Source organism: Salmo salar, chromosome 19 (assembly GCF_965601325.2).
Source record: "Salmo salar chromosome 19, fSalSal1, whole genome shotgun sequence".
NCBI lineage: Eukaryota > Metazoa > Chordata > Actinopteri > Salmoniformes > Salmonidae > Salmo > Salmo salar.
Window position 1 is genome coordinate 73682501 of NC_138309.1, and position 22588 is coordinate 73705088.

Genomic DNA, 22588 nt, shown 5'->3' on the forward strand with positions numbered 1-22588 from the left:
CACCCAATGCTGAACAGCCCTACCTGATGGCTTGAAGGCGATCTTGCTCTTCTTTCCCTTGACATTGTGTCGTACGAAGATATCTTTGAGCAGGTCTGAGGCGGTAGCCCTCTTATTAGGGTCAGGCTCAAAACAACGCAGGATAAACGACTTGGCCTCCAACGACAACGACTCTGGGATCTCTGGGTGGATCTTAAACATCCCCACCTACACACACACGCACGCACACAAACACTGTAACAGGTGGTCTGATGAATCACGTTCACTTGATGCCTTCACTTCAGGCTTTAGCTCAGCTGGCTAACAAAGTCTTATAACATGCAGGAGACACAGGTTTGAACCAGTCACATAATGAGTCTTGGAGCACATCAAACCAAACACACACACCCACCTTAAACATGGCAGCCTGAGGCTCTCCCAGCTCGTGGAAGGGGGGTTTCCCAGTAGCCATCTCTATGATGGTGCAGCCCAGAGACCAGATGTCAGCTGGAGCCCCGTAACCCCGAGGACCCTTGTCTATGATCTCTGGAGCCATGTACTGCAGGGTGCCTAGGTAGGACACAACACACACACATTCATAACAACATTCCATGTTGATAACAAACTCATGTGTAGGGAGAGAGGTGTTGGTCAGAGAGGGAGAGAGAGAAAAAGGGAGAGAGGTGTTGGTCAGAGAGGGAGAGAGAGAGAGAAAGAGGGAGAGAGAGAAAGAGGGTGAGAGAGAAAGAGGGAGAGAGGTGTTGATCAGAGAGGGAGAGAGAGAAAGACGAGATAAGAGAGTGGAAAGTAAAGGACAAATAATTAGGGATAGATGACGAGAGAGTAATGAAAGAGGGATAGATGAGGGATAGATGAGAGTAATGAAAGAGGGATAGATGAGAGTAATGAAAGAGGGATAGATGAGGGATAGATGAGAGTAATGAAAGAGGGATAGATGAGGGATAGATGAGAGTAATGAAAGAGGGATAGATGAGGGATAGATGAGAGTAATGAAAGAGGGATAGATGAGGGATAGATGAGAGTAATGAAAGAGGGATAGATGAGGGATAGATGAGAGTAATGAAAGAGGGATAGATGAGGGATAGATGAGAGTAATGAAAGAGGGATAGATGAGGGATAGATGAGAGTAATGAAAGAGGGATAGATGAGGGATAGATGACGAGAGAGTAATGAAAGAGGGATAGATGAGGGATAGATGAGGGATAGATGAGGGATAGATGAGAGTAATGAAAGAGAAACACACTCGTAGTCCCTAACCCCCTCTGGCTAATTAACTAACATCTCTCTCTCTCTCTGTGTGTGTGTGTGTGTGTGTGTGTGTGTGTGTGTGTGTGTGTGTGTGTGTGTGTGTGTGTGTGTGTGTGTGTGTGTGTGTGTGTGTGTGTGTGTGTGTGTGTGTGTGTGTGTGTGTGTGCGTGTCTAGGACAGATCATCTGTATCCTGAGAGATTTCATCCACTCCACGGAGCGACGCGTCATGGCAACAACCAAACTAAAACTTGGATGTGTGTGTGTGTTGTTTGTGCGTGGGCGCATGCATGTGAGATAGAGAGAATGAGGAGCAGCCAGCTGTCAATGTGTGTATGAGTGTGTTTCTATAGAGGCTGATAGTGGCTCTTGACATTTCGAGGGTCATTTGACATTTTGAGATCCAGGCAAGACTAGACAGCCGTGGACTGACTGGACTGAACGTTAGATGTTGGATACTTTCAAGTTACTACTACTGACAACGTTTAGGATATTTGGAGTTTAAAATAAACAGTTTATTTGTAAGAGATATTCAACAACAGTTCAGAAAATATACCAGGTTGCAGAGGAGTTGCCACAGAAAACAATATTGTGTGTGTGTCATACCAGTGAAGGTCTCGGTACAGGGGTTGACCCCCGCAAGCCTTTTGGACGTCCCAAAGTCTGATATCTTCAGAACTCCACTGTAGGTATTAACTAATACATTATCCCCCTGAGAGAGAGAGAGAGAGAGAGAGAGAGAGAGAGACAGCGAGAGAGAGAAAGAGAGAGAGAGGCAGCGAGAGAGAGAAAGAGAGAGAGATATGCTCAATCATGAGGCATCAAAGCCAAAGGAACTGAATAATATTTAGAAATGCTATAGAAGGAAGGAAAGTAGTGTGGAAATCTACCAAAAAACTATTAGGCAACAACAAATGTAATCCCTTCTAGACAATCTCCTGGACAAAATGTTTCATTGTAATAGTGAAAACCTAAACAGTATATTTTACCTCAGCTTCCCAATCAAATCTAAAAATGTCAAGCAGACAACCTAAGAAAATTAACAACAATGACAAATGGTTTGATGAAGAATGCAAAAACCTAAAAAAGACATTGAGAAACCTATCCAACCAAAAACATAGAGATCCAGAAAATCTTAGCCTAAATTATTGCACCCACACTGCTTGCGCGCGCCAACGAGCGTCTGCATTGCCAAGGGCTAAAATAGAAGTCAGTTCCATTTGTCACGCAGATCGCGCTGTAAGTCCTGCCTCTCCCATCTCCTCATTGGCTTATAGAAGCAGATACCCACGTGCCATCTCCTCATTGGTTATACCCACGTGGGTGACTGAAAGACGAACGAGGTCAGTGGCGGTAATGCACCTAATTTATGAAAGTTGCCAATCGCAATATAAAGTCAAGAGAAGAAAAAGCCTGGAAGAGAGATGATTAGAAACGATTCGGTTGACCGTTTTATGTGAGGATTAATTGGCGGAGTAGAGGACCTTGTGCATTCAGGTAAAATAACAACTCAATGTTTATATCCCAGGATAAATTAGCTAGCAACAGTAAGCTAGCTAAATAGGACAAATTAGCTAGCAAGTGCAAGCTAGCTGGCTAAATTGCCATAAATGTTTAATGCTTTTCGACCTGTCCCCAAATTAATATAATTGGTTCAGAGTTTGTTTTGATATTTTAACCTGCGTGTCGTGATTGTGTTGGTGTGGGGGGACAAAATACATTTATGCACGATGGTGCACGCGCGCAGCCGGTTTGGGTTCCGTGTGAGGTTACCTTGATGTCACGGTGTACTATCTGGTTCTCGTGGAGATAGCGGAGTCCCTCCAGGATCTGCCGTGTGTAGAAGATGATGGTTGCCTCCTTCAACGGACCCCACTTTGACCGCAGCAACGCTGACAGACTGCCTGTTATACACACACACTTAGAGAGCAGCAACTCATAAAAACTGCCTGCACATACCGGTTAGGTGACAGACAGACAGACAGACAGACAGACAGACAGACAGACAGACAGACAGACAGACAGACAGACAGACAGACAGACAGACAGACAGACAGACAGACAGACAGACAGACAGACAGACAGACAGACAGACAGACAGACACCTCCAGGGACTTGCTCCATGAAGATCTTGATGTATCCGTCCTCTGAGACTGAGCCCAGGTACTGAACAATGTTCCTGTGTTTCAGGTACTTATGCAGCGCTATCTCCTCATGAAGGGGTTGGGAGTACCTAACACACACAGAGAAGAGGGTTACGGACATGTACACACACTAACTAGCTCTCACAGTCTCACGTCAGAATTAGAACTTCATCCATGTTTCTCAAACGTCAAATTTGGAAGTTGTTGCAAATGTCAAATTACAAAGTGTTTCAGGTTAAGTTTAGCATTAACTCAGAATATTTAAGGCTAGGGTTAATTTTAGGCATTATGTCTGAAATCTTAAGGTTAGCCATTAACTGCAAATGGTTAAGGTAAGTGTTAAGGTTTGGGATAGCTTTGAAACAAACAAAAACAACTTTATAGCACTGGATTCAAACTTACAACCTTTGTAGTCAGAGGCAGATGCTTCTACCCATCTCCTATCCCCGTCCACAACACCCTAGCAAAACCCAAACCGACTTGAAGGTAACAGCTCTCACTGTTGCCTCTAGTGTCCGGTTTCTACGTCATCTCCCGACGTCCTCAGACATGGATGGATGTTGAATACTGACTTGTATCACGATGACCTGGCTGAACACACCCACTGACCTGCTGTCTCTCTCTGGTATCTCTTTAATGGCGATGCGGACCTGGTTGCTCATGTCTCTCCCAGCGTACACCACTCCATAGGTCCCCCGGCCCAGCACCACACGGTCCGCCTTCTCGTTAATGTCATACTCGTACTGCAACACACACGTGCAAAAACATATACATAAACACACACCTATGCACTCACTTGTACTGAACCATAAGCACAGATCCTTGTGGAACACATATTCCTGAATATAAACACTGACCTCCAGGGTGTCTCCGTCTCCATCTCCCTCCAGCTCCACTGCATTTCCTGTTCCATCAGAAATCATCTCCTTCACCATGGAACAGAACCTACACGCAGACCACAGAAAGTGTCAATACAACAGACATAGAAACAAGACGTACCGGAGCTGAATGAACGATGTCTGTCAGTGAGAATGGGACTGGGGTGTGATCCTGACCGGCCACACTGGTCTTCAGTAGAGAAGTAGATCTGGAAGTCGTCTGAGTTGTCGTGAACATACAGGAAACAACAGCGCTCATCAAACTTAGAGATACTGAGGAGAGAGGAATGGGGAGACAGGAAGGGGAGGGTTGTTTTTAAAGCATGCCACATACAAACACTAATGTTAACATGAGCAAGAACATGAAAACCATAAACACACATACCTGATTCCTTTGATGGATGTTGCAGTGAAGTTCCACTCATGGATCCCTTTCTAGACATGGACAGAGAGGTCAGAGGTCGAGGTGGGTAAACACACGGGATAGAGGAGGAGTGTAGAGGAGGATCAGGAGAGGAGAAGAGGGAGAGGGTAGGAGGAGAGGAGAGGAGGATCAGGAGAGGAGAAGAGGGAGAGGGTAGGAGGAGAGGAGAGGAGGATCAGGAGAGGAGAAGAGGGAGAGGGTAGGAGGAGAGGAGAGGAGGATCAGGAGAGGAGAAGAGGGAGAGGGTAGGAGGAGAGGAGAGGAGGATCAGGAGAGGAGAAGAGGGAGAGGGTAGGAGGAGAGGAGAGGTGGATCAGGAGAGGAGAAGAGGGAGAGGGTAGGAGAGGTGTAGAGGAGGATCAGGAGAGGAGAAGAGGGAGAGGGTAGGAGGAGAGGAGGATCAGGAGAGGAGAAGAGGGAGAGGGTAGGAGGAGTGTAGAGGAGGATCAGGAGAGGAGAAGAGGGAGAGGGTAGGAGGAGAGGAGAGGTGGATCAGGAGAGGAGAAGAGGGAGAGGGTAGGAGAGGTGTAGAGGAGGATCAGGAGAGGAGAAGAGGGAGAGGGTAGGAGGAGAGGAGGATCAGGAGAGGAGAAGAGGGAGAGGGTAGGAGGAGTGTAGAGGAGGATCAGGAGAGGAGAAGAGGGAGAGGGTAGGAGGAGAGGAGTTCTGACCGTTTCAGCAGGGGAGACGTGCCAGATGGACACATTCTTCTCCTCCGCTTCGCTGTTGATGGAAACATATGAGGGCTGGTAGACCTTAGTAGGCTCTAGGATCAACACCTACACACACACAGTGAGAGAAAAGGTTGGGGATGAGTGTGTGTGTGTGTGTGTGTGTGTGTGTGTGTGTGTGTGTGTGTGTGTGTGTGTGTGTGTGTGTGTGTGTGTGTGTGTGTGTGTGTGTGTGTGTGTGTGTGTGTGTGTGTGTGTGTGTGTGTGTGTGTGTGTGTGTGTGTGTGTGTGTGTGTGTGTGTGTGTGTATATATATGTGTATGTGTACCGGGAAGCGCAGTCCATTGCTTTTTCCTCTAGTGGCCTCTACAATGATGTCCATCCAGAAGTTGAGCCTCTCTCTCTGGGGAGAGTGTTCTACTGTTGTCTTCTTAAATCTCTGGATCAACTGCAGGTTCTGAACCACAGACCGCAAGTACCTAGGAGAGAGAGATGTTATGAATACAATAAATGGACCTTCTTTTAAAAATATTTGACTATAAACACACAACTAACACACACCCACACCTTGTAGAGGATGGCTCTCCGCTCGCTGACTTTTTTCAGCAGAAAAATAAATAGAGGGATGGAGAGGGAGAAAGACAAAGAGGGATAGAAAGAGAGGAAGAGGGATGGAGAGGGAGAAAGACAAAGAGGGAGAGAAAGAGAGGTAGAGGGATGGAGAGGGAGAAAGACAAAGAGGGAGAGAAAGAGAGGAAGAGGGATGGAGAGGGAGAAAGACAAAGAGGGAGAGAAGGGGGGTAGAGGGAGGGAGTGGGAGAAAGACAAAGAGGGAGAGAAAGAGAGGAAGAGGGATGGAGAGGGAGAAAGACAAAGAGGGAGAGAAAGAGAGGAAGAGGGATGGAGAGGGAGAAAGACAAAGAGGGAGAGAGAGAGAGGTAGAGGGAGGGAGTGGGAGAAAGACAAAGAGGGAGAGAAAGAGAGGAAGAGGGATGGAGAGGGAGAAAGACAAAGAGGGAGAGAAGGGGGGTAGAGGATGGAGAGGGAGAAAGACAAAGAGGGAGAGAACGAGAGGTAGAGGGAGGGAGTGGGAGAAAGACAAAGAGGGAGAGAAAGAGAGGTAGAGGGAGGGAGTGGGAGAAAGACAAAGAGGGAGAGAGAGAGAGGTAGAGGGAGGGAGTGGGAGAAAGACAAAGAGGGAGAGAAGGGGGGTAGAGGGAGGGAGTGGGAGAAAGACAAAGAGGGAGAGAAGGGGGGTAGAGGGAGGGAGTGGGAGAAAGACAAAGAGGGAGAGAGAGAGGTAGAGGGATGGAGAGGGAGAAAGACAAAGAGGGAGAGAGAGAGAGGTAGAGGGATGGAGAGGGAGAAAGACAAAGAGGGAGAGAGAGAGAGGTAGAGGGAGGGAGTGGGAGAAAGACAAAGAGGGAGAGAGAGAGAGGTAGAGGGATGGAGAGGGAGAAAGACAAAGAGGGAGAGAGAGAGAGGTAGAGGGAGGGAGTGGGAGAAAGACAAAGAGGGAGAGAGAGAGAGGTAGAGGGAGGGAGTGGGAGAAAGACAAAGAGGGAGAGACCGAGAGGTAGAGGGAGGGAGTGTGTGTGTGTGTTTACCAGATGGGTGGTTTGAGTTTGAAGAGTTTCTCTGCGGCCTGCGTAGCTTTAGGGATGTCGTTAGCCAACATACTAACGGTGAAGAACTGACCAACATCCCAGTAGTTATTCATCTTCTCTAACGAGCCCTTACGACCCAGTAGACTGTTTAACCTTACACCTGGGAGGGGGAGAGAGAGAGTTTTTTATATTGTTTATTTCACTTTTATTTATTATCTATTTCACTTGCTTTGGCAATGTAAACATGTTTCCCATGCCAATAAAGCCCCTTGAACTGAACTTGAGAGAGTGAGTAAGAGATAGAGAGAGAAAGAAAGAAAGAGAGATGGAGAGAGCGAGTCTAAACAACAGGGAAGTGAGTATTGATCCCTGAAGAACCCCAGTGGTGTAGGGGTTAAGTGCAGGATTTAAGGGTTGTAGAGTTCTTACCAATCTTCCTCAGCTCGATGGAACTCTCAAACTGTTGTCCAGCAACAATGAGCAGAATAGCCAGATTGATACCAGAGTAAAGAGTTGGCTGGAGCTCAAAACCTTTTCTGTACCTAGAGAGAGAAAGACAGACGGGGGAGAGGAAGAGGAATTTTATTTTGACCATTTACAACCTACTTGGCCCCCTTCTTGGAGACAGTGCATCATGGGCCGCCTGTCTGCTCACTGGGCCCCTGGGCTTCAGTCCTGCTAAACTTGTGGATGCGTTAAGTGTTTCTTGGTGTGTTTGTCTCACCACTGGATGGCGTTGTCTCTGTTCTTGGTGTCTTTACAGTCAGAGTCGAGAAAGATGTCCTTGTAGATCCGTCCACACAGGCAGAACATGTCTGGAGCCGGGTGGTCACATGACCGTAACACCTGTAACATCACACCTAGAGCCTGCTCTCTGTCCCCCGGGCTGTTCCTCCTATATACACAAGAGTTCGCTCTCTGGTTAAAAATAAGAAAGTCAACACACGCTAAAGCTGTATTTGCATTGAACCCTTGGTGTCCATTGTGCAACATAGCTAAGCCTTGTTAAACTTCAAAGTAAACAATGGTCACTTTTATTATTGCAGTAGGCTACAGAAGGCTATGTATGCATAGGCCTTTAACTGGCTCTTGCCTGTGGATGGTGGACCCCATATCTAGTGAGCTTCTAAATAGGTACATCTTTAAACTATCTATCTTCACTGTTCTCCTGCACAATAACACACCTCCGCTGGCCTTTCAGCTGTTCCTAAATACTTGTTGAGTCCCAGGAAAAATGAGTCTAGAACTTCTTGGTCACTTGTTTTTTTTACTGTTAGCCTATTCGATGACAGAAGCAAACTTGCTCTTGCTTGCTGAATGTAAAATACAGCTAGGCCAAAATGTTTGAAACGAGAGAGAGCGCAATGCTGTGATCACATTTGGTGGTGATGATGAAGACACATTGTTGTACTGACAGGACGCAGCAGACAGGCAGAGATCAGTAGGCCTGCTGTGAAAAACAAGATCCAAAAGAGTTTACAAAATTGTTTAAATGACCTGCAAACCACCTGAGCAACGAGCTTTACAGGCCATTATAAATCACAATTCCAAAATGCTTCTGTCTAGTCAGTGACGTAATAAAAACAAAAGCATGGTGATTTACAGTTACAGTTACTTGGCGGTCTAGAACCTAGTGCTTCGGTTCCCCTTTCAGGCTCACGAGCCGTGTGTGTGTACGTGTATGCATGTGCGTGTCTGTGTGTGTGAAAAATGACAATAGTGATAATAATGACTTTAATCATGAAACATTCTGGAGCAGCCACACACCATATTACAGACCTACCTATCTACACAGAGGTTCAGACACTACAAGGAGTGTGTGTGTGTGTGTGTGTGTGTGCGTGTGTTACCTGTTGAGAGCGAAAGCATAGTGGAACTGTATCATGGGCTGTGTGGCCAGGTCACAGGTAGGCAGCATCTCCAGAGTCTGGACCAGTTTCACCATGGCATCATAGTCCTGTATGTCTCTGTATGAGAACAGCAGGTTCATGACGATGTCCTGTGTTAGGACCTCTGTGTTGTCGATGCGGAGTTTAATACGAGACAGCTCCTTGGCTAGCTCCTCCCCCTGGTACTTATCACGGGCCTTCCTGATGTCATTCAGCAGAGTGTCCTTAAATGAGGCACTACAGAGAGAGAGCAGGGGGGGAGATGGGGGAGAGAGAGAGGTGAGAGAGGGGGTTAGAGAGAGAGCAGGGGAGAGAGGGGAGAGAGGGGGAGAGAGAGGAGAGAGGGGGGGAGGGGGGGAGACGGGGGAGAGAGAGGGGAGAGGGGGGAGAGGGGGGTTAGAGAGAGAGCAGGGGGGAGACGGGGGAGAGAGAGAGGTGAGAGAGGGGGTTAGAGAGAGAGCAGGGGAGAGAGGGGAGAGAGAGAGGAGGGGGGGGGAGACGGGGAGAGAGGGGAGAGAGGGAGAGATGGGGAGAGAGCGAGGTGAGAGAGGGGGTTAGAGAGAGAGCAGGGGAGATAGAGGGAGAGAGGGGGGAGAGAAGAGGGGAGACAGGGGAGAGAGAGGGGAGAGAGAGAGAGCAGGGGAGAGAGAGGGGAGAGAGGGGGAGCAGGGGGGGAGACGGGGGAGAGAGAGAGAGGTGAGAGAGGGGGGTTAGAGAGAGAGCAGGGGAGAGAGAGGGGAGAGAGGGGGAGCAGGGGGGGAGACGGGGGAGAGAGAGAGAGGTGAGAGAGGGGGGTTAGAGAGAGAGCAGGGGAGAGAGGGGTAGAGAGAGAGGAGAGAGTGAGAGCAGGGGGATACGGGGGAGAGACAGGTGAGAGAGGGGGGGAGAGAGAGGAAAGAGAGAGAGGAAAGAGGGAGAGCAGGGGGGGAGACAGGGGAGAGAGAGAGGTGAGAGAGGGGGTTAGAGAGAGAGCAGGGGAGAGGGGGGAGAGCGAAAGAGGGGGGAGAGACTTGATTTCTGTAATGCCCCACCTCTCCTACCAGTCAGATGATGCCCCCACCCACCTCTGGCCCATCTCCTGCCCTGCCTCCAGTGCTACAGCCTTCCCTGTAGCTCAGTTGGTAGAGCATGGTGTTTGCAACGCCAGGGTTGTGGGTTCGATTCCCACAGGGGGCCAGCAAAAAAATACATGTATGAAATTGTATGAAATGTATGCATTCACTACTGTAAGTCGCTCTGGATAAAAGCGTCTGCTAAATGACTAAAATGTAAATGTAAATGCTGCTCCTGTCCTCCCCAGCCCTGAGACTCTTCTACCCCAGCCCTGAGACTCTTCTACCCCAGCCCTGAGTCTCTTCTACCCCAGCCCTGAGTCTCTTCTACCCCAGCCCTGAGACTCTTCTACCCCAGCCCTGAGACTCTTCTACCCCAGCCCTGAGACTCTTCTACCCCAGCCCTGAGACTCTTCTACCCCAGCCCTGAGACTCTTCTACCCCAGCCCCGAGACTCTTCTACCCCAGCCCTGAGTCTCTTCTACCCCAGCCCTGAGACTCTTCTACCCCAGCCCTGAGACTCTTCTACCCCAGCCCTGAGACTCTTCTACCTCAGCCCTGAGACTATTCTACCCCAGCCCTGAGACTCTTCTACCCCAGCCCTGAGTCTCTTCTACCTCAGCCCTGAGACTCTTCTACCCCAGCCCTGAGTCTCTTCTACCCCAGCCCTGAGACTCTTCTACCCCAGCCCTGAGTCTCTTCTACCTCAGCCCTGAGACTCTTCTACCCCAGCCCTGAGACTCTTCTACCCCAGCCCTGAGTCTCTTCTACCCCAGCCCCGAGTCTCTTCTACCCCAGCCCCGAGTCTCTTCTACCCCAGCCCCGAGTCTCTTCTACCTCAGCCCTGAGACTCTTCTACCCCAGCCCTGAGACTCTTCTACCCCAGCCCTGAGTCTCTTCTACCCCAGCCCTGAGTCTCTTCTACCTCAGCCCTGAGACTCTTCTACCCCAGCCCTGAGTCTCTTCTACCTCAGCCCTGAGACTCTTCTACCCCAGCCCTGAGTCTCTTCTACCCCAGCCCTGAGACTCTTCTACCCCAGCCCTGAGTCTCTTCTACCCCAGCCCTGAGACGCTTCTACCCCAGCCCTGAGACTCTTCTACCCCAGCCCTGAGACTCTTCTACCCCAGCCCTGAGACTCTTCTACCCCAGCCCTGAGACTCTTCTACCCCAGCCCTGAGACTCTTCTACCCCAGCCCTGAGACTATTCTACCCCAGCGCTGAGACCAGCGTGGATTCTCTCTTGGTCTTATGTTACATTTCCAGTTCAACTTGGGTCAGTAGCCCTTCTATCCATCATGTTTAATAGTGTGTGTGTGTGTGTTTATGCGCGTGCATGCATGTCTGTCTCTGTGCCTGTGCCTGTGTCTCTCTCTCTCGTGTGTGTGTGTGTGTGTGTGTGTGTGTGTGTGTGTGTGTGTGTGTGTGTGTGTGTGTGTGTGTGTGTGTGTGTGTGTGTTACCAGGAGGTGACGTGGATGTCCTTGAGCAGTGAGGTGAAGCGGTCGGTGAGTGGCAGACAGAGAGGACTCAGCAGGCTGTCCCAGCTGGGCTGCATGTATTCACTGGCCCTCCTCTGGGCATCACTCTCACAACACATATACTCATGGTTAGGAGTCAGCACATAGGGGATGAAGTAGTAGTTACCACTGGACGCCTGGAGACAGAAAGAGAGAAAGGGAAGGAGGGGGGCATAGGGAGACAGGGGGGGTAGGGAGAGAGAGGGAAGGAGGGGGGCATAGGGAGACAGGGGGGGTAGGGAGAGAGAGATATAGGAGGGGGGGTAGGGAGATATAGAAAGGGAGAGATAGAGATATAGGAGGGGGGTAGGGAGAGATATAGAAAGGGAGAGATAGAGATATAGGAGGGGGGTAGGGAGAGATAGAGATATAGAAAGGGAGAGATAGAGATATAGGAGGGGGGTAGGGAGAGATATAGAAAGGGAGAGATAGAGATATAGGAGGGGGGTAGGGAGAGATAGAGATATAGGAGGGGGGGTAGGGAGAGATAGAGATATAGAAAGGGGAAGAAAGGGGGTCAGTAGATTTGGAGGTCCATGTTTTTACTTAACCTTTATTTAAACAGGTTAGTCTTGTTGAAATGAATATCAGTTTTTCGAGAAAGGTTGATTTGGTCGTCAACTGTTAGCCTCGTTAACACTCTTGAGAGCAGGTCATATCCCATGATTCCACAGTGATGGCAGTCACATGGCCGTGCTCCGCCACATCGTCACCATAAAGGTTGAAGTTCAGATGCTATGTGTGTATTGGAGGTCGGGTAGCTGTTTGGATGGGAGTCAAATTTAATCTGGGGTTTATTGAGAGCCTTGCAGTCTATATCACACACACACCACACACACACACACACACACACACACACACACACACACACACACACACACACACACACACACACACACCACACACACACACACACACACACACACACACACACACACACACACACACACACACACACACACACACACACACACACACTTCTCTGAATATGTTCACAACAAGTCAGTCCAACAGCACTGAAATCAGGAAGCAGGTATTTGTGTCCCAAACACATAAACTACTCTCTCATAGAGTGCAACACAATACTCCGGAGCCATGTATTTAGAATGAGATAAATATCTCTGGTATACACTTCACACACACACACTGACGGTCATCATGCCTTCTCATCCCAACACACTTCTAAGGGGCACATACTAAGGTGAGGTGAGTAAGGTCACACACACACACACAGACTCTGGTGAGCAAGGTCAGAGGTTAAGGCGAGCAGGGTCAGAGGTTAGGGTGAGCAGGGTCAAAGGTTAGAGTTAAGGTGAGCAGGGTCAAAGGTTAGAGTAAAGGTGAGCTGGGTCAGAGGTTAGAGTTAAGGTGAGCAGGGTCGGAGGTTAAGGTGAGCAGGGTCAAAGGTTAAGGTGCTAGAGACTCTGCCAAATGCATGTGTTAGACCGGAGGGGACTCCCAGGGTAATTTGCAGAAGTACCTACTTTGTTGCGTAATCCAGAGCCTCTGTACTCTGGAGGGAGCTGAACCCAGGGGAACCCTAATGTCTGTGTTCTAGACGCCTTCCCCACAGACACAGAGTGAACAACACAACAACACAGAGATAGAGCGAAAGTTCAGAGGCTAAAGATGAAGTATTTTAGTACTCATGCAGATACTTACAGTGTTTTTCTGTGCCACCATGTCCTACAAAAGAGAGAAATACTTGTAAGAATAAAATTGAGGAGAGTTGTGAAGTTGAGAGAGTTAGTGTGTTGTAGTAGTGTGCAGTCTATCTGTTGAGTTGTGCTGTTTGGCATTAAGGGTCCCCACACTTACTTCAGTTACAACAACATTCCTTTTTATCACTGTGGAAATAGCTGCCAGACACCTAGTCCACTTCAACTGTGGCTAAAGCACACACACGCAGCAGAACAACGAACAACAGACACACACACAGACAAACACACAGACAAAAAACACACATTGGGCTGTAAATAAACCCAGTGCGCTACGTTGTTCAGAGGATGGAATGCCATCTATGACCTCACAGCCAACGCCTCCCTCACCCTACAGGTGCCATATCTTAATTTGAGCCAGTTTCACACAGCAAGAAAATAATCTCCTTCTGAACCATTATTTTTTTGTAGGGGTTGATACATTTTTCAGGTAGGGCAAATAAAGTCTGATATTTTAAAGTGGAAATTACAAGTTTTAGAAGTCTTTGCCTTTCTGCAGCAACAGGATGCTCCAATTGAAATATGGCACCTGTATCTACCCAGCTTGGATTCCGCTGTGTTTGTGTGTGTACCTTCAGTGACAGAGCGGTGTCGGGGTCAGTGTCATGGTACAGGATGACATTGTTGGCCATGTCGAAGCTCTCTCTGACACCCAGATGGTAAAACAACGAGGGCTGACGGAACACGTCACTCATATCAACTACCGCTATGTCTGGAGAGAGAGAGAGAGAGGATAGAGAGAGGAGGGTTAGGGTTCAGGGAAACATATTATGTCTTCAACAATAGCTGTATTGTAGTGGTAGTGTCTGTATTATAGAGCTAGTGTCTGTATTGTAGCGGTAGTGTCTGTATTGTAGCGGTAGTGTCTGTATTGTAGTGGTACTGTCTGTATTATAGTGGTAGTGTCTGTATTGTAGCGGTAGTGTCTGTATTGTAGCGGTAGTGTCTGTATTGTAGTGGTACTGTCTGTATTATAGTGGTAGTGTCTGTATTGTAGCGGTAGTGTCTGTATTGTAGCGGTAGTGTCTGTATTATAGAGCTAGTGTCTGTATTGTAGTGGTAGTGTCTGTATTGTAGCGGTAGTGTCTGTATTGTAGCGGTAGTGTCTGTATTGTAGTGGTAGTGTCTGTATTGTAGTGGTACTCTAGTGTCTGTATTGTAGTGGTACTGTAGTGTTTGTATTGTAGTGGTAGTGTCTGTATTGTAGTGGTAGTGTCTGTATTGTAGTGGTAGTGTCTGAATTGTAGCGGTAGTGTCTGTATTGTAGTGGTAGTGTCTGTATTGTAGCGGTAGTGTCTGTATTGTAGTGGTAGTGTCTGTATTGTAGTGGTAGTGTCTGTATTGTAGTGGTAGTGTCTGTATTGTAGTGGTAGTGTCTGTATTGCAGTGGTAGTGTCTGTATTGTAGTGGTAATGTAGTGTCTGTATTATAGAGCTAGTGTCTGTATTGTAGTGGTAGTGTCTGTATTGTAGCGGTAGTGTCTGTATTGTAGTGGTAATGTCTGTATTAGTGGTAGTGTCTGTATTGTAGTGGTACTGTAGTGTCTGTATTACAGTGGTACTGTAGTGTTTGTATTGTAGTGGTAGTGTCTGTATTGTAGTGGTAGTGTCTGTATTATAGTGGTAGTGTCTGTATTATAGTGGTAGTGTCTGTATTATAGAGCTAGTGTCTGTATTGTAGCGGTAGTGTCTGTATTGTAGCGGTAGTGTCTGTATTGTAGTGGTACTGTCTGTATTATAGTGGTAGTGTCTGTATTGTAGCGGTAGTGTCTGTATTGTAGCGGTAGTGTCTGTATTATAGAGCTAGTGTCTGTATTGTAGTGGTAGTGTCTGTATTGTAGCGGTAGTGTCTGTATTGTAGCGGTAGTGTCTGTATTGTAGTGGTAGTGTCTGTATTGTAGTGGTACTGTAGTGTCTGTATTGTAGTGGTACTGTAGTGTTTGTATTGTAGTGGTAGTGTCTGTATTGTAGTGGTAGTGTCTGAATTGTAGCGGTAGTGTCTGTATTGTAGTGGTAGTGTCTGTATTGTAGCGGTAGTGTCTGTATTGTAGTGGTAGTGTCTGTATTGTAGTGGTAGTGTCTGTATTGTAGTGGTAGTGTCTGTATTGTAGTGGTAGTGTCTGTATTGCAGTGGTAGTGTCTGTATTGTAGTGGTAATGTAGTGTCTGTATTATAGAGCTAGTGTCTGTATTGTAGTGGTAGTGTCTGTATTGTAGCGGTAGTGTCTGTATTGTAGTGGTAATGTCTGTATTAGTGGTAGTGTCTGTATTGTAGTGGTACTGTAGTGTCTGTATTATAGTGGTACTGTAGTGTTTGTATTGTAGTGGTAGTGTCTGTATTGTAGTGGTAGTGTCTGTATTGCAGTGGTAGTGTCTGTATTGTAGCGGTAGTGTCTGTATTGTAGCGGTAGTGTCTGTATTGTAGTGGTAATGTCTGTATTAGTGGTAGTGTCTGTATTGTAGTGGTACTGTAGTGTCTGTATTGTAGTGGTACTGTAGTGTCTGTATTATAGTGGTAGTGTCTGTATTGTAGTGGTAGTGTCTGTATTGTAGTGGTAGTGTCTGTATTATAGTGGTAGTGTCTGTATTATAGTGGTAGTGTCTGTATTATAGTGGTAGTGTCTGTATTATAGTGGTAGTGTCTGTATTATAGTGGTAGTGTCTGTATTGTAGTGGTACTGTCTGTATTGTAGTGGTACTGTAGTGTCTGTATTATAGTGGTACTGTAGTGTTTGTTTTGTAGTGGTAGTGTCTGTATTGTAGTGGTAGTGTCTGTATTATAGTGGTAGTGTCTGTATTGTAGCGGTAGTGTCTGTATTGTAGTGGTAGTGTCTGTATTGTAGCGGTAGTGTCTGTATTGTAGTGGTAGTGTAGTGTCTGTATTGTAGTGGTAATGTCTGTATTGCAGTGGTAGTGTCTGTATTGTAGCGGTAGTATCTGTATTGTAGCGGTAGTGTCTGTATTGTAGCGGTAGTGTCTGTATTGTAGCGGTAGTGTCTGTATTGTAGCGGTAGTGTCTGTATTGTAGTGGTAATGTCTGTATTAGTGGTAGTGTCTGTATTGTAGTGGTAGTGTCTGTATTGTAGTGTAACTGTAGTGTCTGTATTGTAGTGGTAGTGTCTGTATTTTAGCGGTAGTGTCTGTATTGTAGTGGTACTGTCTGTATTGTAGCGGTAGTGTCTGTATTGTAGCGGTAGTGTCTGTATTGTAGCGGCAGTGTCTGTATTGTAGCGGTAGTGTCTGTATTGTAGTGGTACTGTGGTGTCTGTATTGTAGTGGTACTGTAGTGTCTGTATTGTAGCGGTAGTGTCTGTATTGTAGCGGCAGTGTCTGTATTGTAGTGGTAGTGTCTGTATTGTAGTGGTACTGTAGTGTCTGTATTGTAGTGGTAGTGTCTGTATTGTAGTGGTACTGTAGTGTCTATATTGTAGTGGTAGTGTCTGTATTGTAGTGGTAGTGTCTGTATTATAGAGCTAGTGTCTGTATTGTAGTGGTAGTGTCTGTATTGTAGCGGTAGTATCTGTATTGTAGCGGTAGTGTCTGTATTGTAGCGGAAGTGTCTGTATTGTAGGGGTAGTGTCTGTATTGTAGCGGTAGTGTCTGTATTGTAGTGGTACTGTGGTGTCTGTATTGTAGTGGTACTGTAGTGTCTGTATTGTAGTGGTAGTGTCTGTATTATATTGGTAGTATCTGTATTGTAGCGGTAGTGTCTGTATTGTAGTGGTAGTGTCTGTATTGTAGTGGTAGTGTCTGTATTGTAGTGGTAGTGTCTGTATTGTAGTGGTACTGTAGTGTCTGTATTATAGTGGTAGTGTCTGTATTATAGTGGTAGTGTCTGTATTATAGTGGTAGTGTCTGTATTGTAGTGGTACTGTAGTGTCTGTATTATAGTGGTAGTGTAGTGTTTGTATTGTAGTGGTAGTGTCTGTATTATAGTGGTAGTGTCTGTATTGGAGTGGTAGTGTCTGTATTATAGTGGTAGTGTCTGTATTTTAGTGGTAGTGTCTGTATTATAGTGGTAGTGTCTGTATTATAGTGGTAGTGTCTGTATTATAGTGGTAGTGTCTGTATTATAGTGGTAGTGTCTGTATTATAGTGGTAGCGTCTGTATTATAGTGGTAGCGTCTGTATTATAGTGGTACTGTCTGTATTGTAGTGGTAGTGTCTGTATTGTAGTGGTACTGTAGTGTCTGTATTATAGTGGTAGTGTCTGTATTGTAGTGGTGGTGTCTGTATTGTAGTGGTACTGTAGTGTCTGTATTGTAGTGGTAATATCTGTATTGTAGTGGTATTGTCTGTATTATAGTGGTAGTGTCTGTATTATAGTGGTAGTGTCTGTATTATAGTGGTAGTGTCTGTATTATAGTGGTAGTGTCTGTATTGTAGTGGTAGTGTCTGTATTGTGGTGGTACTGCAGTGTCTGTATTATAGTGGTAGTGTCTGTATTGTAGTGGTAGTGTCTGTATTGTAGTGGTACTGTAGTGTCTGTATTATAGTGGTAGTGTCTGTATTGTAGTGGTAGTGTCTGTATTATAGTGGAAGTGTCTGTATTATAGTGGTAGTGTCTGTATTATAGTGGTAGTGTCTGTATTATAGTGGTATTGTCTGTATTATAGTGGTAGTGTCTGTATTATAGTGGTAGTGTCTGTATTATAGTGGTAGTGTCTGTATTATACTGTAGTGTCTGTATTATAGTGGTAGTGTCTGTATTATAGTGGTAGTGTCTGTATTATACTGTAGTGTCTGTATTATACTGTAGTGTCTGTATTATAGTGGTAGTGTCTGTATTATAGTGGTAGTGTCTGTATTATAGTGGTAGTGTCTGTATTATAGTGGTAGTGTCTGTATTATAGTGGTAGTGTCTGTATTATACTGTAGTGTCTGTATTATAGTGGTAGTGTCTGTATTATAGTGGTAGTGTCTGTATTATAGTGGTAGTGTCTGTATTATACTGTAGTGTCTGTATTATACTGTAGTGTCTGTATTATAGTGGTATTGTCTGTATTATAGTGGTAGTGTCTGTATTATAGTGGTAGTGTCTGTATTATAGTGGTAGTGTCTGTATTATAGTGGTAGTGTCTGTATTATACTGTAGTGTCTGTATTATAGTGGTATTGTCTGTATTATAGTGGTAGTGTCTGTATTATAGTGGTAGTGTCTGTATTATAGTGGTAGTGTCTGTATTATAGTGGTAGTGTCTGTATTATACTGTAGTGTCTGTATTATACTGTAGTGTCTGTATTATAGTGGTAGTGTCTGTATTATAGTGGTATTGTCTGTATTATAGTGGTAGTGTCTGTATTATAGTGGTAGTGTCTGTATTATAGTGGTAGTGTCTGTATTATACTGTAGTGTCTGTATTATAGTGGTAGTGTCTGTATTATAGTGGTAGTGTCTGTATTATACTGTAGTGTCTGTATTATACTGTAGTGTCTGTATTATAGTGGTATTGTCTGTATTATAGTGGTAGTGTCTGTATTATAGTGGTAGTGTCTGTATTATAGTGGTAGTGTCTGTATTATAGTGGTAGTGTCTGTATTGTAGTGGTAGTGTCTGTATTGTGGTGGTACTGTAGTGTCTGTATTATAGTGGTAGTGTCTGTATTGTAGTGGTAGTGTCTGTATTGTAGTGGTACTGTAGTGTCTGTATTATAGTGGTATTGTCTGTATTGTAGTGGTAGTGTCTGTATTATAGTGGTAGTGTCTGTATTATAGTGGTAGTGTCTGTATTATAGTGGTAGTGTCTGTATTATAGTGGTATTGTCTGTATTATAGTGGTAGTGTCTGTATTATAGTGGTAGTGTCTGTATTATACTGTAGTGTCTGTATTATAGTGGTAGTGTCTGTATTATAGTGGTAGTGTCTGTATTATACTGTTGTGTCTATATTATAGTGGTAGTGTCTGTATTATAGTGGTATTGTCTGTATTATAGTGGTAGTGTCTGTATTATAGTGGTATTGTCTGTATTATAGTGGTAGTGTCTGTATTATAGTGGTAGTGTCTGTATTATAGTGGTAGTGTCTGTATTATAGTGGCAGTGTCTGTATTATAGTGGTAGTGTCTGTATTATAGTGGTAATGTCTGTATTATAGTGGTAGTGTCTGTATTATAGTGGTAGTGTCTGTATTATAGTGGTAGTGTCTGTATTATAGTGGTATTGTCTGTATTATAGTGGTAGTGTCTGTATTATAGTGGTAGTGTCTGTATTATAGTGGTATTGTCTGTATTATAGTGGTAGTGTCTGTATTATAGTGGTAGTGTCTGTATTATAGTGGTATTGTCTGTATTATAGTGGTAGTGTCTGTATTATAGTGGTAGTGTCTGTATTATAGTGGTATTGTCTGTATTATAGTGGTAGTGTCTGTATTATAGTGGTAGTGTCTGTATTATAGTGGTATTGTCTGTATTATAGTGGTAGTGTCTGTATTATAGTGGTAGTGTCTGTATTATAGTGGTAGTGTCTGTATTGTAGTGGTAGGTGTATGTATTATAGTGTTAGTGTCTGTATTATAGTGGTAGTGTCTGTATTATAGTGGTAGTGTCTGATTATAGTGGTAGTGTCTGTATTATAGTGGTAGTGTCTGTATTGTAGTCGGTAGTGTATGTATTATAGTGGTAGTGTCTGTATTATAGTGGTAGTGTCTGTATTATAGTGGTAGTGCTGACAAGGTTTGCCGTTCCACAGAGTTGTGTTCTGTTGGTTTTAACGTAGCCACATTTTTGACAAGGGAAATGAAAATGAGTGTTTCTTGTTGGACAAGTTCAGGTAACATTAGTAGATCCTCTGCTGCAAAATGTTTTGTCCTGTTTCCTGCCTACCGAAGGCAGCCCTGGTGTTGTTGTTTGGTCACCCGGCTCGGGAGCAGCTGTAGGCGAGGTGTGGACAACATAATGGTATGGTATAAATAGAAATGAAAGCAGTCTGCGGCTCATCTTACACAGCCATGCTGCCGCACACGCGTGTCGATTCCTTGAGTCTTATTAGAGAGGGCGAGGGCGTGAGAGAACGCAGTACAACATGTCAGTGTGTCATAGCATCATCATCATCACTGTCATCATCATCATCACCATTATCATCATCATCATCACCATTATCATCATCATCATCACCATTATCATCATCATCACCATTATCATCATCATCGTCACCATTATCATCATCATCACCACCACCACCACCACCACCACCACCACCACCATCATCATCATCACCATTATCATCATCATCATCACCATTATCATCATCATCACCATCATCATCATCATCACCATTATCATCATCATCGTCACCATTATCATCATCATCATCACCACCACCACCACCACCACCATCATCATCATCACCATTATCATCATCACCACCATTATCACCATCATCACCATCATCACCATGACAGGATTAATATTGTAAGCCGACCCATATAACAAAAACATCACGTGTTACTAGGAAGTGGGTCAATACAGCATGATACCAACGGCACACGCAACAAGGCCAGTCTGTCACACACACACACACGTGCGTGCGCACACGCACACACACACATACACCAATGCCAGATAGTCACATTACCGGCTGGCTGGCAGGCAGGCAATGTGTTCCTGGAGAGCTAGCAGGCAGGTAGGGAGGGATAGGGCAGGGGTTAGTAGGGTTAAGGTTAGGACACCAGACCAGAACAAGGAAATAACATGTGGCCTGCATAAATAATATGCTGTAAGATAAAGTACACTATTCTTTTTTCCTATAAGTTTGTCTATATATTTTCTTATACAGTTTCCAGTCTTGGAATATTTCTATGTAAAAAAAATAAAAACGGTATGTATGTGTTGCTGCGTGTTTTCCTGCGCGCCCTCGTGGATTGTTCGAGTCATTATCTTGCCAGTCTGTTCACCACATGCCCATACTGGGTGAGTTCATCATCACAATAAAACAATGACAAATCCTATTACCGATATATTATGAATCTCAATCTTCATTAACCTGGCTAAGGCTGCTGATAACTTTACAAATATCATGTATTGTAACATTTCTTCATGCAAAAAGCATTTTTCAAAAACCCCAGGAGCAGATCAAAACTCAACTCCAACTGCTGAAATGATTGTGAGAAATAATAATGACACACACACAAACCTGCATCGTAGAAGGTGTCCAGCACCGAGGTCTCTCCGAAGTCCAGCCGTCCGAAGGTGACGGTGGTCAGCAGAGCGCTCTCTGCATCGCAGGCTCTCTGCAGACACTGGAGGGCCCCCGACTCGGGGCTGGTCGCCAGCACTGCCTTCAGCCCATCGTTCAGCACATAGACTGCCCTCAGGGAGCGCTGCTTGGTGGAGGGGCTTGGGCTGGACACATTCTCCCGGTCCACAGACCCGACAAACACCCCCTCGCGACTCTCCCCCCCTCCTCCTCGACCCTCTCCCCCTGCTTCGGTCGCCGGCGCACTCTGACCAGCCGTGTCCATGGCCCCAGGGATGAGTGCGGAGTCTGTCTCTCTCGTCCTCTGGTTTCCTCTCCTCCTGAGGATTGGAGCTGAGCTAGTGTCTCAGTGCACCTGTCGCCTGGGAAGTCGTGTGGGTCTGAGTCTGTCCACCGACTGCACCTCACACATCATTACCTTACTGTGTTACCAACCAGACCAGATCAGGCTAGTTCAACACTATCACACAGAGACGAGGGGGGGAGTAGTGTGAGAGAGAGAGAGAGAGAGAGAGAGAGAGTTATATGATGGCTCTGAGAAAATGTGTCAACAATCAGAAAGTCAGCAAACCGGCTGTCCGCTGCCTAGTGCCCGGTGGAGCGTGTGAATCTGTCGATCCAGACCTCTCCTCTCTGGTTCCGTCACACGCTGGTCTGGACGGGGTGTGTGCATCTCCTCAGGCTCTGTCCTTCTACAACACACACACACACACACACACACACACACACACACACACACACACACACACACACACACACACACACACACACACACACACACACACACACACACACACACACACACACACACACACACTCTCTCTTCAAAACAGCTTATACTTCCCAGAGGTACTTAAACAGCACACATAGACAGTTGGGTTGTAGAGCTCTCTTGCAGGGCTGAAGTGCACAGCCGCTGCAGCTAAATATAAAACACTGTCTGTCCTCTGATCTGACACCCCCAGCCAGCCAGCCAGCCAACACTCACACACTCACATACACAGTCAACTTATTTTGAGTTATGTCCACTGCCCCGAGGACATTCTGGACCTGTCACACACGATATCTGTCTTTAGTCAAAGCAACACACACACGCAAAGACACACACACACACACACACACACACACACACACACACACCACACACACACACACACACACACACACACACACACACACACACACACACACACACACTACCTGAAGAGACAGAGATGGTAACACACACTTGCCTACAAAACACACACACAGC

The 22588-nt window shown here is 45.8% G+C and overlaps 1 protein-coding gene across 3 annotated transcripts in view; it reads right to left on the reverse strand.

Annotated features, from left to right (window-relative positions):
- The window catches only part of map3k15 (mitogen-activated protein kinase kinase kinase 15), a 33965-nt gene extending 11757 nt beyond the window's left edge, over positions 1 to 22208 (reverse strand). The window contains exons 1-20 of one of the 3 annotated variants that reach the window (XM_082965951.1): positions 21274 to 22208; positions 13720 to 13859; positions 13092 to 13115; positions 12914 to 12991; positions 11373 to 11566; positions 8822 to 9097; positions 7696 to 7866; positions 7401 to 7513; positions 6972 to 7131; positions 5693 to 5843; positions 5365 to 5472; positions 4655 to 4704; positions 4447 to 4542; positions 4249 to 4336; positions 4001 to 4134; positions 3353 to 3480; positions 3021 to 3151; positions 1854 to 1959; positions 392 to 549; positions 24 to 207 (exon numbers count right to left, since the gene is read on the reverse strand). In XM_082965951.1, coding sequence (XP_082822077.1) covers positions 24 to 207; positions 392 to 549; positions 1854 to 1959; positions 3021 to 3151; positions 3353 to 3480; positions 4001 to 4134; positions 4249 to 4336; positions 4447 to 4542; positions 4655 to 4704; positions 5365 to 5472; positions 5693 to 5843; positions 6972 to 7131; positions 7401 to 7513; positions 7696 to 7866; positions 8822 to 9097; positions 11373 to 11566; positions 12914 to 12991; positions 13092 to 13115; positions 13720 to 13859; positions 21274 to 21601 — 2818 coding nt within the window. In that variant the 5' untranslated portion in view covers positions 21602 to 22208. The remainder of the gene's footprint in view (positions 1 to 23; positions 208 to 391; positions 550 to 1853; positions 1960 to 3020; positions 3152 to 3352; positions 3481 to 4000; positions 4135 to 4248; positions 4337 to 4446; positions 4543 to 4654; positions 4705 to 5364; positions 5473 to 5692; positions 5844 to 6971; positions 7132 to 7400; positions 7514 to 7695; positions 7867 to 8821; positions 9098 to 11372; positions 11567 to 12913; positions 12992 to 13091; positions 13116 to 13719; positions 13860 to 21273) is intronic. The other 2 variants (XM_014159371.3, XM_014159373.3) reach the window with 2 other exon arrangements.
- Between the last annotated feature and the right edge of the window lie 380 nt (positions 22209 to 22588).